A 14719-nucleotide genomic window follows, 5' to 3' on the forward strand; every position below is an offset into this window, starting at 1 on the left:
ATCTTCCCAGTCCTTCTGGCTAGGTTTTCAGGACTATGAAAGACAAACCAATTACCCCATCTGGATACAACAACATAAAACAGGAAGGTGACAGAAGTGGCCACTGTGTACAGAACAGACCCCACCATGGAGCCGAGACCAGACTCTGGGTGACTGTTCAGGAGGTGACTTATCTATGGATTCAGCAGGCGGGAGGCTGAGGCAGAGGGGTTTTGATCCAGGCCAGCCTGGACTACACAGTGAGATAAGACCCTGTCTCAAAAGCAAACACACGCGTGAAGAGGTATAGCACCAGCTTAGCTACAGTTCTAGACAGCAGTTAAACTAAGAGACCCAAGGAAGCTTCTCTGCCCTCAAGCTCTGGCTAAAGGAACAGTAAAAGACAGCAAAAACAAAACAAAACAAAAAGAAGCACCACACCTCCACCTCAGAGGATGAAAAGCAAGGTACACCTCCTCTGAGGAGGCAGTTGCCTTTTGTGGAATTGAAAGAGGCCAAGTGTGGAGGAGGACTGCTTCCAGGGCCCAGGACAATGACATAGCAACAAGATACTGGCTTCATAACTGTATTCAACTGGTTTGTAAGGTGAAATTTTGTACTAAAGCCATTTCTTTATGATTAGTGATTTCTGCATCAGGTTTTTGTACGTGCATGTCACTGTAATTACCAGGGATGGACATCTGACAACCCGGGCACATACACTCAGAAGGAGACACCATCAGCTGTAGCCACAGGGAAAACCTGAGGCCCTCCGTTACCTGCTCTTTTAACTTTTTTGACTATGGCTGGTCTCGAACTCATGATCTTCCTGCCTGTGCCTTCTAAGTACTAGGATCATAGATGAGTATAACCGACTCCAGTATGGTAAGTTTTCCCTGAATCATTCATAGCTGAATCAATTTTCCTCAGCAGGACTGGGGATGTGGCTCAGTGGTAGAATATCTGACTGGAATGCAAGAAGCCGTGGGTTTGATACCTAGTATATAAATCAGAAGTATAATAATGTAGTAAAATGGGGAAATAATAAAACAATAAATGGGAGAAAACACTACAAAAATAAAGGATGTATGAAGTAAAACAATGAATGTTTTACCTATCGTGATTTTCTAATGGATTATTTTTATGGGCCTGTGGTCACAGCAGGATTCTAACCCTCTGTTGTGCAAGTCTCTTCCGGCATTCATAGCTCATGAAGAGTGCAGAGAGCAGTTTGTGGGAGACAGACAATAGGCTAGTGGCAGATGAGAGGAAACGCGGACACCATTACCAGGCCACGGGAAGAAGGAAGAAATCGATGTTGGTACGTGCTTGCCTAGCATGTATGAAGCCACTGTTCCATCTCTTCTGGGAATCAGCTTACTGATGACTCAAAATGTACAACATGCCCTGCTGGAAGGAAAAGCAAGCTATGTGCACACCGTGTACCTAAAAGTCTACGTCCGTGAACCCTGGGTGAGGTGTGAGTGTAAGTGAACGTGGGGTACACATGGGTTGGTAGAGTGAATGCATACAGGACTGAAGGACGGAGGGGCCGGCGTCTTCCCCAAAGTGTAGACAAGCTCCAGTCACTCAGTTTTGTTTCCTTACAATTTTCGTTTTGCCTTGTACTTTTTCTTTTGTTTAAAAATGTAGACTTTTTTATTTGTTTTATGTGTATGAGTGGTTTGCCTGCATGTATGCACAGGCATGCCTGGTGCCTGTGGGGTCAGAGTAAGTGTTGAATCTCCTGGAATTAGAGGTATAGATAGTTGTGAGTCACCGAGTTGGGGCTAGAACTAAACCCAGGTTCTCTACAAGAGCAACCAGTACTCTTAAACCTGAGCCATTGCTTCAATCCCTGGATTTAGTTTGTCTCACTCCGTAGCACAGGCTGGTCTTGAAGTCAGTGTTCCTGCAGTAGTCTGTCTCCCTTGTGCTAGATTAAAACATTAGCAATGCACCTTAGTTGGTACAGTGCTTGCCTAACATGTATGATCCCCGAGTTTGATCCTCAGCCCCATTGAAAATCGAGTATGTTTTTTTTTTTTTTTTTTTTTTGGTTCTTTTTTTCGGAGCTGGGGACCGAACCCAGGGCCTTGCGCTTCCTAGGTAAGCGCTCTAGTATGTTAATGCAAGCCTGTAACCCCAGTTCTGGCAGGGGGGCCAGGAGGATCAACTCATTCCTGACTGTACAAGGAATTCTTCTGAGGCCAACCTGAGCTACATGAGACTTTGTCTAAAAACAAAAGCCAGGGTCCTGGGGAGATGGCTCAGGGGTTAAGAGAACTGGCTTCTCTTCCATAGGACCCAGGTTCAAGTCCCAGCACCCACATGGCAGCTCACAACTGTTTGTCTGTAACTCCAGTTCTGGGGAATCTGGCACCTTACACAGACATATGTGTAGACAAAATACCAATGCACAATGTTAGATGTTGTAGAAAGTAAGAGGCAAGAACAGATGCTGGGTTCTGATTTGGGGAAGAGGTAGCATCAGACAGAGGGATGTGTAGGAGGGAAAGGTGGCCTGCAGAAGTATGATCTATTTATGGACCTCTTCCTTCTCCTTTACATTTCCAGTGCTCTACTTCTTGGCTGGTCTTGGCCTGGACACTATCTGTAGTGGGCCTTGGGACCTGAACTTCAAGTTCTCCCAACCACTGAGCTACCTCTCCAGCCTTGTTTGTTTTTAAGATAAGGTCTTCTATAGCTCAGGCTGGCCTGGAGCTTGTGGGGATCCTTCTGCCTTAGCTTCCTGAGTGCTGGGGTTACAGGCAGGGCCTACTATATTCATCTGTCTTGCATTAAAGAACAAACAAACAAACAATCCTGGGACTCAAGAACCACTTGCTTCTTGTGGGAAACCAACTGAATATCAGCAGACAATGCTGCACTATTGAGGACACCTACAGTGGACTGGCCTGAGACTGCCCTTCTGCTTGCCTCACAGGGCCTCAACTGCTACACAGCTATTTCTTCCAGATGTGGCCAGAAGAGTGGGTCAAGGGACACCCAGTGCTGAGATGAAGCCCTGCTCTGTGCCTAAGGCATCTGGTTGGCTCCATTCCACCACCAGTGGCCTCTGTCCTCCAGCCTCCCTGGGAAGCCAGCCTGCAGCCCTCCCTCTGGCCCCAGGCTTGTAGCAAGCAAGCCAGAAAGCTTTTTCCCTTGGCCTCCTGTGGCAGAACCATGGCACCACCTTCCCTCCCCATTGGCGTGACCCCAACTGGCCTGGCTTACCATCCTGCTCCAAACACTTACCTTTCGCGTGGCCCTGCTCAGCTCGGAGTCTATTTCCCATTTCTAGGAGCTGCTCCCTCTCTAGGAGGAGGTTGAGTATCTTCCTAGCTGCGTCCTTTAATTTTCTTTGCAGATGGGACACAGATGTGGTCTGTGGAGGCTGTGCCCCTTCCTGGAGGAAAGTGGGGGACTCCGTCTGGTCTTCCATGCCCATAGGGTGCCAGTCTGCCAGACCCTATACACAAAACCCAACCAGGAGATAGCCATGTTAAGACACTCGAGAAGGCCTGCTGGAGGAGATCATGAGGGCTGAGGGTTGGTGGGACAGCCTAATGCACGGCCTACTGAGGTGCTCACTTGCCCTCTTACAATCACCATGGCTGGCTGGCTCACTGGTGATATCCTTCCAAAAGAAAAGAGAGACTATTTCCCCATGCTTTAGCTGAGCTGGTGAGCTACTTCTTTCCCAGGAGAGAGAGAGAGAGAGAGAGAGAGAGAGAGAGAGAGAGAGAGAGTGAGTGTCTGTGTCTGTGTGTCTGTGTGTCTGTGTGTCTGTGTGCGTGTGCATGTGTATGGTTTGCATAGTTCTCAGTCTCTCCACTCCTGTTCCCATCACCCAGAGCACCCATAAGCTCCTGCTGAGAGTCTAGGTGGGGTGTCTTCCAAATGGAGACAATGAGAACTTATACTCAACCATTAGAAGCTCCCTGAGGGCCTGTATGGACTCTGTTCTGGAAGAAAGTAGAATGGCCTCTCATTAGCCTCCAGCAACACCCTAGACCTGGGAACCTTGAACCCTGTGTGAAAACAGGGCCCTGTGGCCAAGACACTTCTCACTGCTATGGCCCCACTCTGCTTTTGCCCTCTGCCCTGTGCTGGCTGGATGCCCCCCTATGTCCTCGTTTGCTGCACAAGGGTCAGGCATGCTTTTCCTTCTCTTCTTTCAACCCCCTTCTGCTCACCCCTTCTATCTGCCTGTCCCCTTACCACCCTGTGGGTTAGCTATGGTCACCTTTCCCTGAGAAAGTACATGAGACTACTGGGGAGATGGGGCACTGTGCCAGGGTCAAGCAGACATGAACCCTGGGGAAGCACCACGTGCCCCTCCTTCAGCCCAACCTGGAGTTGGGGGCCAAACCACACAATGCAGAAATATAGTATGTGAAGAGGAGAGGGTATAGGAGAGACCGGGTTCTGGCAAGACCTGCTGATTCCTGATAGTTATAAGAAACCATGACAATCTGTTACTATTCTGGGTGCTTGAGTTCCAGGCCCTGGAACATCCTGCATGCCCTGCTCTGTCTTCCTGGTCCTTGCCAGTGCTGGCAGGTGCTTGTGCCCTCTGGGTGCTACTGTTCCACAGGTAGCCTGAAGTGTGTGGGTGATTGCACTGCATCCAGGTGCTTTTGGCAAATGCTGCAGGACACAAGGGACTGAAGGGCTCACAGAAAGGCATAGCAGAGGTAGGAACTCTGGGTCTGAGAAGGTCCTATGGCAAGCTATGACCAAGCTAGGCCAGTGCTCAATGCTCCCAGGGAGTGTTGTTACAAGCCCAAACACTCCAAATCTCAATGCATTTCCAGCATATGTAGTTTGTTCTGAGTCTCTCCTCAGATGTGGCCTTCAGAATACAAAGGAACTCAGGTCCTAGGAAAGGCAGGTTGACCTGGAAGAAAGGAGGACAGGGCTAGCCTAGTGCAAGATCCCTATGGCTTCAAATCATCTCTCTAAACAGGACCTTTGTGTGTGGGTTAAGAAGGGCCCAGTGTGGCTTTGTTCCTGATGGGACACTGGCCTCAAGGATATGGAATGATTTCCTTGGGCTCAGCTATTAAAAATTTTCATCTGGTTAAAGTGTTCTGAGAAGTCTTTCCCCTGAGTAAAGATTTTACAACGAGACATATTCAAAGATGACTGTGGTCTACCGGCACTTGAATAAACACTGTGGCAACCCACTTCCACCATCTTGGAATGGTAGCATGTCTGGAGAGTAAGGAAATCTGCAGAAATGTTTTGATGAGATTCACTGGGTCCAGACCAGAGTCCTGCAGAGGAACTTGCTCTGTAAATCAGACTGGATCCACCCACCTCTACTGGGATTAAAGGCGTATGCCACCACCACCTGGCTTAAGCCGGCCTCTGACAGAAGCTGAAAGGATCTTTGGAGGGGCCATCTTAGACTCCTGTCTTGGGAACTGCCATTTCCAAGCTTGGCTGCCCACCTCTCTCCACATAAACTTCTTCCTGAAACACTGAAGAATGGATGGGAGACTGTGCCTTTATACCTAGAAGTTCTGCACTCCCCACAAAGGACAGTGGCACACTATTGATCCTGGCCTCCTGACCATACTCTTCCAAATTGAGATTCCTTTCCAAAGTTTGGGACCCCCATAGTATGAATGTGCCTAAAGCTAAAAGGTTCTTCAGTCTTTATCTGAGAGGGTTGGTTGCTTGGTGTTTTGTTTTGTTTGAGACAGGGTCTCTATGTATGGGGATGGCTGCACTGGAACTCATTCTATAGAGCACGCTGACCTCAAACTCAGAAATCTCCCGAGTGCTGGGATTAAAGGTATGTGCCACCACAAAGCAGCATACTTTGTATTTTATGACAGTGACATCCTCAAGTGTCCTGAGAGGCTAATCTGTGGATGCCCTTCCACCGGTTCTGTGTGAAGTAATCTCTTACTTAGGTTCAGGTTTCATGCTTTGGCAGAATTCCAGAGTCTTGGGAACGTTCCGCTTAGGCACAGATGCTGGTGTCCTGGTGCTGGAGAAGCTGGTCAAGCTGCTGTCCCTAGCTTTCTCCAATGAAAGGACTTTTCACCTTCTGGTCAAGGTCAACTGAGGGTGGGAGACACACTAGGTGACTGGAAATTAGGGCACCTCAGTTCTCACTAAGCTTCTGCCTTGAGTTCCACATCTACATTCAACTGCCTTGTCTGTCATGCTTACTCACTACTGCTTGATGTAGAAGTCGTGTGACTTTTTACTATGCCTGTCTGGGGTGCTGTGCAGGTCACTGAATATGTTTTATGGAGAAGAACTTGTAGAAGTGGGCCTGCTCCTTCTACCACAGGGGTGCAGAGACTGAACTTGGTCCTCAGGCTTCCAGCAAGTACCTTTGCCTGCTGGGACACCTTGCTAGCTTCCATTTCTTCCTGTGTCTGTTCACTTGGCCCATGTCACTTCAGGATTTCCTATGAACTTGGTGGACTGTAATCTCTCCTGGCTGAGGTGGCCAGTTGGAGTCGTTCCCAGATGGCATCTGTACGATCCTAACATATCCATTTGGAACTCGCATTGTTCAAGGAGTGCTGATGCTAGAAATGGAGCAAGAGAGTCTGGAGCAACCTCTGGAGCAACAGGTGCTGGTGGCTGCAAGGCCCTCAGGACAGTGAGGAACAGGCACACATATGTCTCATCCACTTCTCTACATATCAGTAAAGACAGCTGAGGTCTCTGACCATGCTCCTTGGAAGCACTGATTTCCAGGCCTGGGCATCTAACACTTGGTCCATTTGGGGGATATGCTGCTGGGCAGTGGGTGTCACTCTTGGGGCCTTGTCCAGCAGGGGGGCTGGGCACTCATGCTTCTGGAGCTTTACCCTGGCAATGACCTCATAGTGTGTCAAAATCATAGCTACTAAGACCCAGCAGGAACAAGGGTACCCAATAACTATTTAAAAACTATTTTTACTGTGTGACCCGATAAATGTGACTGTTAAAGCCTATGCCTCCTGCTTCAACCTAGTCTACCACTATTTAAAATCCAGTGTATGTATGATCTGCCCACTTCCCCTGGACTGCTGGTTTGTGGGAAGATCTGAAAGCCAGGGAGACCTGGGCGCAGGAACCCTTGGGGATGAATACTGCTTGATACTTCAGTATTGGCCAGTTCAGTCATTTGCTGAAGCCTCAACCTCCCTCAGCCCCCATCCCTGCCCTGTTTCTCTTCTGCTTGTTCTTAGACATATCCTCTGCCAGAGGCATGGCCTGTGTTCCTGTTCTTATAATATGGTGCCATATGAGCACACACTGTCTTAAACATCTCAGGTGAGTGCCTGTGACCTCTGGTGATTAATAGGTCACCGTCAGCAACCACAAGCGGCCACTGTAGGTCAGCACAGGTAGCCAAAGGTGAGCATAAGTCACCACTGTCACTGCAGGTCAACTGGCAGGGAGTCATAGCTCAGGTCACTCACTGTAGGCCACAGCAGGTCCGTGCAGAGGGAGAAGGTCATCATAAGTGGGTACATACCACCCCAGGTCACTGAAGGATGGGTAAAGCCTCAGGGCACAGCAGCGGTAGGACTGTCACCTTTCCTACCCATGGTTCCAATGGGGCCTCAGGTGGGAAGAAAGGGTCAAGTCTCACAGCTGAAGTTCTGGCCCTTTTTGTAGATTAGGCTCTGCTATGGGATTCAGTGGGTACTCAGTCCATTAGGCAACGTCCTAGCCACAGTGGTGACCAGATATTAAGGACTGTGGCCCCTCCTCTCATAGGCAGGCCAGGTCAGGTCACACAGTGCCTTCTTAGCCATCAGTCCGGGCCTGTCTATGAAGAGTTATGCATTCTTTGCAATGTGTTTCCTAAGGAAGGCTTTTCAATCAAGGAGGGCATGAGCTCCATTCTAGCAATAGTAATAGCCAGCCAAAGAAAGAACAAGAGGCCTGAGCAAGCTCACAGAGGAAAACAGTGGAGGAAGGGAGAGGCAGTGTCTGAGGAGATCAGGAATCTATCCATGTGCCAGCAAACATGTTTTCCTTCAGCAGTAGAAGCTGACAGGCCAGGCTGTGAGAATATGGTGGCAGTCGTACATATCTAGCACCTACCTCTCTCTGTAACTGCTTGATATATGAAGGCTCTCCTTGGGGTTGTGTCATCTTGAGATGCTTCCTTAGCTCAGCCACCTGCTTCTGCAGCTCTAAAACCTCCAGGTGTACCTGGTCCACTTCACTGGGGATCTCCTGTTGGACAGCGACCAGCTCCAGGGGTTTCTGTCTTAGCTAGGCAATCAGTTCAAGAAGGCAGTGTTAATGTTAGGGAAAGGCAGTGGGGACTGTCCTAGAAAGGATGGGAGCATGAGTGCAAGGATTGCAGCAGGTCACGTGGCCAGTTCCACCTCTGGCTGTACATGATGATCTGCAAAGCTGCCCCGTGCACTCCACATCTGTACAGCCCACACTAACTGCCCAAGCTCACCCCATGTACCCCACATCTGTACAGTCCATCATGATGATCTGCAAAGCTGCCCCATGTACCCCACATCTGTACAGCCCACGCTAACTGCCCAAGCTCACCCCATGTACCCCACATCTGTACAGTCCATCATGATGATCTGCAAAGCTGCCCCGTGTACCCCACATCTGTACAGTCCATGCTCACTGCCCAAGCTTGCCCCATGTACCCCACATCTGTACAGCCCACGCTAACTGCCCAAGCTCACCCCATGTACCCCACATCTGTACAGTCCACGCTAACTGCCCAAGCTCACCCCATGTACCCCACATCTGTACAGCCCATGCTCACTGCCCAAGCTCGCTGTCACTGGGAAGAATTATGCATGAAAGTGGGTTCACAATCCTCTCCTGAGCCCTGGTTCCCAGGAGGATATAAATAACTGCTTTTAGCACATTGCTGGTGACCAGGGAATCTTTTTTATCAAAAGGCCAGATGGTAGGCTGGGTGAGGTGGCGCATACCTTTAATCCTGGCACTTGAGAGGCAGAGGGAGGTGGATCTCTGGATGTCTGAGGCCAGCCTGGTCTACATAATGAGTTCCAGGAGGAGTGGCACAGAGGAGCTGAGAGGGAAGTAGGCATGAAGGAAAGCTCCACCAGGCAGTGATGGGTTAGGGATGTGCAGCTGATAGAGTGCTTGCCCGGGATGCATGAAGCCCTGGGCTTCACTGCCAGTATCACGTGAACAGGGTGTAGTGGTCCATGCCTGTAACTTTAGTGTGGGAGGTACAAGCAGAAAGAGCAGAAGTTCAAGGTCATTTGCAGCCAGCTTGGGTTCCATGAGAACCTATCTTAAAATAAAAAAAGGTAACAGGGGGCTGGGGATTTAGCTCAGTGGTAGAGCGCTTACCTAGGAAGCGCAAGGCCCTGGGTTCGGTCCCCAGCTCCGAAAAAAAGAACCAAAAAAAAAAAAAAAAAAAAAAAAAGGTAACAGGAGAAGTGACTGTGGTGGAGTGAAGTTCAGAAAGGGAAGCCAGGGTCATGGTTATAATGGGTGGCAGTAGGGTCACCACGTCACCAGTCCCATGAGGCTCCCCTGTGGCCTGGGCCAGGTAGGAAGAGAACCAGGAGAATGGGAAGGACACTTCCTCACACGGTGGCCATCCATTCTAGGTTACGGGAATTAAAACAATGCTTCTGTTCCAGGGATGCCTGTGGTTGTCTCTGCATGACTATCCCTTCTTCCCACTACCTCAGGAAAAGCACTTATAGAATGGTGAGAGGACACCATGCCCTTTCCCACTCACCGCAGGCCCAAGTGATGGAGAAGGAGGGCGAGCTCTGTCCAGTGACTAAGAGTTGAGACAAGATCAAGAATAGGAGACTTAGCAAGCAGTGTGCTTAAGGGTCTGGAATCCAGAGTGCACTCCTGCTGTAAGTGAGCAAAGGACCTCAACATCAAAAGAGGCTGCAGGTGGCCATACCAAGGAGAAGGTACTCAGCACCCTTTGTCAGCAGGGAAGTGCAAGCAGGCTGATGTCAGAGTCGAGTGTCATGAGATACATGAACCACAGTGGCCAGAATCAAAAAGGCAGAAGAGGGCAGTGTCAGTGAGAACATGGAGGAAACAGACCCTAGCACATCGACTGGGGAGGTAACACTGCTGCTACTGCTGCTGCACTCGCTGGTAACAGTCTGGTGGCTCCTCGAAGAGTAAACACAGACTCTCCATAATGTTAACACAGCAATTCTACATCTGGGTACACAGTCCCCAAACCGAAGACACATTTCTATAGTGACACTTGTACAGGGATGTTTACCGTGTTCACAATGGCCAATAGCAGAGCCAACCTATGTGTTTATCCACAGGTAGGTGGATAAACAAAGCCACACAAGCCTGCTGTGTGGCTACAAACAGGAAGGAAGAACTCTGTGTGGTGCAACGCATGTGAACATTGAAATTAATGAACTATTCCAGCACTTGGGATGCAGAGGCAAGAGAATCTCTGTGAACTTTAAGGCCAGATTGGTCCACAGAGGGAGTGCCAGGACTACATACATCTGTCTCAAAGCCAAAACAAACTAAAACAAACTTCTGGGTTGAGTGAAAGAAGCCAGATGTAGTGACTTCACTATACAGTCTTGTGTGTCCATCTTGCTCTCTGTCAAGGCCTCCTCTTTCTTCTACCTGGTTCTTCTTGTATGCTTTCTTCTTTTTCTTCATATCTATGTGTACATGTAAAAATACATATATGCATTGTGCATCCATACATATACTTATAAAATGCATAATGTACATAAACATACACAAATGTATGTATATGCACACATACATGTTTATAGACATACATGCATACATTGTGTGTGTGTGTGTGTGTGTGTGTGTGTGCGCGCACGCAATGTTGTTGTTGTTGTTGTTGCTACTGCTATTTTGGGATGGGTCACTCTATAGCCACGGATGACCTTGATCTTCCTGCCTCTATCTCCTGAGTGCTGAGATGATAGACACTCTCCATCATATTAGGCTTCCCTGTGAATCATCTGTGGCCACACATAAGATAAACCAACTACTGCACAATGCAGTCCTTTGTCCTGAAGAAAACAGAAGTTGGGACGACACCCCAAGTCAATGAGGTCACACCTGGCAACCTCTCGGTGCCTGCACCTGTGTCCACATCTGGACTGGTTCTTCTGCTGGAATGTTTGCACAACCTTAAGTGTCCAGGCTAAGTCTCACCTTCTTTTTGAGCTGTGTCACTAGCAAGTTCAAGAGATGCACCCTGTCTCCAAGTTTTCTGAGTGCCAATGTAATGAGTGTTTGGTCTGCCGGGGCTGCATCTGTGGGAAAGAACAGTGGCTGTCACCTCAAACCTCAGAAACAAAAACAGTCTTCCTGTGAAGCTGACCCTCCTTTTCCACAGAGGTCCACTGAAGCTTCTAATTGAACTCAAGATAAATATGTCCATCCCTGAATCAAAGAGTTGGGTCCCTAGAAAAACCAGAGGTGTGATATTTAGTACAACCTTATGGAGAGAGAGAGAGAGAAAGAGAGAGAGAGAGAGAGAGAGAGAGAGAGAGAGAGAGAGAGAGAGAAAGAGAGCGCTATAGGATGAAACCCGGCCTTACTAAGTCAGATCAGAACAATTTTCCCACTTAAATACAGGGCCATTTATTTGGAAAGAAAGAAAAAAGATGATCACATACTTCCTGGGGCAAAGAAGAAGTGACACTTGATATTCCAAGTTATTGTTCATGGAATGGTAAAAACAACTCTAAGGATGTAAAAGATACATGTAAAATAATAGTAATAGTAATAGTAATAACAGTAATAATAATAATAATAATAATAATAATAATAATAAAGTAAAGCTGTCCTTTCAAGGAAACTCACAGCATCTAGGCCGGGTGGCTGAGGCAGAGGGCTTTGGAGTGAGTTCAAGGCCAGCTTGATCTACTTAAGGAGAATGTCTGGCACTGAAAACCTGGCTGTGGGTGGGGTGTAACTGAAGGATGCCCCAGGATACAGAGCCCTGGCTGGTTTTTCCAGAGGACTGAGGTCCGGTTCCCAGCACTCACGTGGCAGCTCTCAATCATCTGTGACTTCAGTTCCAGAGGATTTGACACCCTTTTCTGGCCTCTGCAGTTACCAGGCACACACGTGGTACACAGACACGTGTAGGTAAAACACCCATACACGTAAAACAAAAACCAAACCACTGGTTGTGGCTGGAGCTCAGAGGCAGAGAGCTGGCCAGAGCCACTGTGTGCTAGGCTCTAGGGTCCATTTCTAGCACTGCACAAAAAAGGAAAGAGAACATTTATAGCATTAGGCGCATATCTTAGAAATAAAAGGTTAACCCACGAAAAACAAATATCTAGAAGGAAGGGCAGAATAAAATGAACACTAACCACTGAGGAAATAAAGTAATGAAGACTCCAGAGCCAGCAGCCTCAACGGCTGACTTTGGTAAAGTAAAGAAGTAAATGACTGCACACTCCCAGGGAGAACACCAAGAAAGAACAGAAGAGAGCAGAAGCCAATATGATGCATGAGGAAATGTCTACAGACACTTAAGACTCAGGATAGACAGTACAGCAATACAGCTGCAATCTCAGCTACTCAGAAGTAGAGGCAGGAGGATTATTGTCTCAAAGAAACAAATGAACAAAACAGATAGGATGAGAAACTTCATCCTCTATGTTTGAAAACTCAGAGAAATGGATAATTTCTTAATATAATGTACACAAAATATATAAAAAGAAAATATGGCAGTGTGGGTGCACACCTCTAATCCCAGTACTCAGGAGGTAGAGGCAGGTAGAATTTGAGGCCAGCTTGGTCTACAGAGTGAGTTCTAGGACAGCCAAGGCTACACAGAGAGACCGTGTCTCAGAAAAAAAAGAAAGAAAGAAAAAGAAAAGAAAGAAAATATGAACAGTCCCTTAACTACAAATGAATATTTAAGCTTCAAATCTTCCCACAAGGAAAACTCTAGGCCCTGGTGACTTGAAAACTAAATTCTATAAACTGTTTAAGAAAAAGAAAGTGGGGATTGGGGATTTAGCTCAGTGGTAGAGCGCTTGCCTAGGAAGCGCAAGGCCCTGGGTTCGGTCCCCAGCTCCAAAAAAAAAAGAACTAAAAAAAAAAAAAAAAAAAAAAAGAACCAAGAAAAAGAAAAAGAAAGAGAAAGTGTGTGTGAGGGGGCTGGGGATTTAGCTCAGTGGTAGAGCGCTTACCTAGGAAGCGCAAGGCCCTGGGTTCGGTCCCCAGCTCCGAAAAAAAGAACCAAAAAAAAAAAAAAAAGAAAGAAAGTGTGTGTGAGTATGCATATCTCTAAGGCCAGAGTAACCCTGGTTCCAAACTCTGACCAGAACATTGCATACAAGGAAACGAAGTGACAGGCCTATCTGTAGTATTTCTCCACGAAATGTTGGTAAGCCAGGTGCGGCAGCCCATAAGGAAGCACGCACCACAGTGCCAGGGCTCCTTCTCAGGAAAGGGTGGTGTGACAGGACACAGTGCATTCCACCCTGCTTTGCTCAAAATCAAAACCTGGCACACAGATGGCTCTCTTGGGTGGCTCAAGAGAGGCAGCTCCTTGGTCAGGGATGGAGTCCTGGATGACTGATGTGAGCTCCTGTCCTTCCTTCCCTTAGGTGATAGCGGATGTACACTGCGCCTCAGACATTCTTTGTAAATAATGGAAAGAAGCCCAGGGAGAGCCTGTTCTAGGAAAGATGTCTGTCCTCTGTGCTCCTGCCCCACTGCTTGCTTCAGTTCTCCAAGGACAGCACACTCCTGGGAAGGGCCTGTGAGTAGACATCTGTGGAGAGCCCTGAGGGACCCAGGGACAACACATGTGGCAGTCGGGAGTGCTGCTCAGAAATCCAGGGTCTCTCAGAGGTCACAAGTGGCTACCAGCATAGGTTTAACGCCAGGCTGGTTGTATTTCACTGTTGTGATTTGAATGACAATGTCCCTCTTGGCTCAGATGGTTGGACACTTGGTTTCTACTTGGTGGCAGTGTTTAGGGAGGTTTAGGAGGTGTGGCCTTGATGGAGGAGGTGTGTCACTGGAGGCTAAAGACTCCATACCTCTATCTGCTTTGTGCTTTTGGTTCAAGATGTGAGTTCTCATTGCTCTTTCCCAGTAGCCACATTTGTCTGTTGCCTCAGCCTTGTCTTTCTAGGCTCTAACCCTCTGCAACTGTAAGCCAAAGTAAGTGTTTTCTTCTATAACCTGTCTAATTCATGGTGTTTTGTTTTTTTTTTTAAAGATTTATTTATTTCATTTTGTATATGAGTACACTGTAGCTGTCTTCAGACACACCAGAAGAGAGCATCAGATCTCATTACAGATGGTTGTGAGCCACCATGTGGTTGCTGGGATTTGAACTCAGGACCTCTGGAAGAGCAGTCGGTGCTCTTAACCACTGAGCCATCTCTCCAGCCCTAATTCATGGTGTTTTGTCACAGTCACAGAAACGTAACTAATATACTCACTATGACAGCCAGGGCAGGTGAGGATTCCAAAAGCTCAAGAAAAGACTTCATGTTCACACAGACTGCAAATTCACACTCTAACAGGACATGCTATGTAGACTCTAGGACAGCTAACCAGGAAGGCAGATTATAACTTTGTGGAGCGGCCCTGCACACTGCTGATGGGCACCGTAAAGCCTGGTATTGTCCACTAAATCACAATTTAGGCCAAAGGACACCAGACAAATGCTCATGTGCCACATAATTCCACTTACATGAGAAAACAGAACTCCCACCTAACACTGGGAACTCCAGTGAGCTCCTGTTCTGGAGATAGGGTG

The 14719-nt window shown here is 47.8% G+C and overlaps 1 protein-coding gene across 25 annotated transcripts in view; it reads right to left on the minus strand.

Moving 5' to 3' along the window:
• Ccdc57 (coiled-coil domain containing 57) overlaps positions 1-14719 on the minus strand; it is a 103635-nt gene that overhangs the window by 47935 nt on the left and 40981 nt on the right. For 24 of the 25 annotated variants that reach the window (XR_010055923.1, XR_005490602.2, XM_063270205.1 and 21 more), the window contains 3 exons: positions 11134-11234; positions 8050-8223; positions 3238-3451 (listed from right to left, as the gene is read on the minus strand). Coding sequence is in view for 22 of the 25 variants with exons in the window: in XM_063270205.1 (XP_063126275.1) it covers positions 3238-3451; positions 8050-8223; positions 11134-11234 (489 nt within the window). In the remaining 3 variants the exon portion in view is untranslated. Of the gene's footprint in view, positions 1-3237; positions 3452-8049; positions 8224-11133; positions 11235-14719 lie in introns of those variants that run through there. The other variant, XR_005490603.2, reaches the window with a different exon arrangement.

Source organism: Rattus norvegicus, chromosome 10 (assembly GCF_036323735.1).
Source record: "Rattus norvegicus strain BN/NHsdMcwi chromosome 10, GRCr8, whole genome shotgun sequence".
Lineage (NCBI taxonomy): Eukaryota > Metazoa > Chordata > Mammalia > Rodentia > Muridae > Rattus > Rattus norvegicus.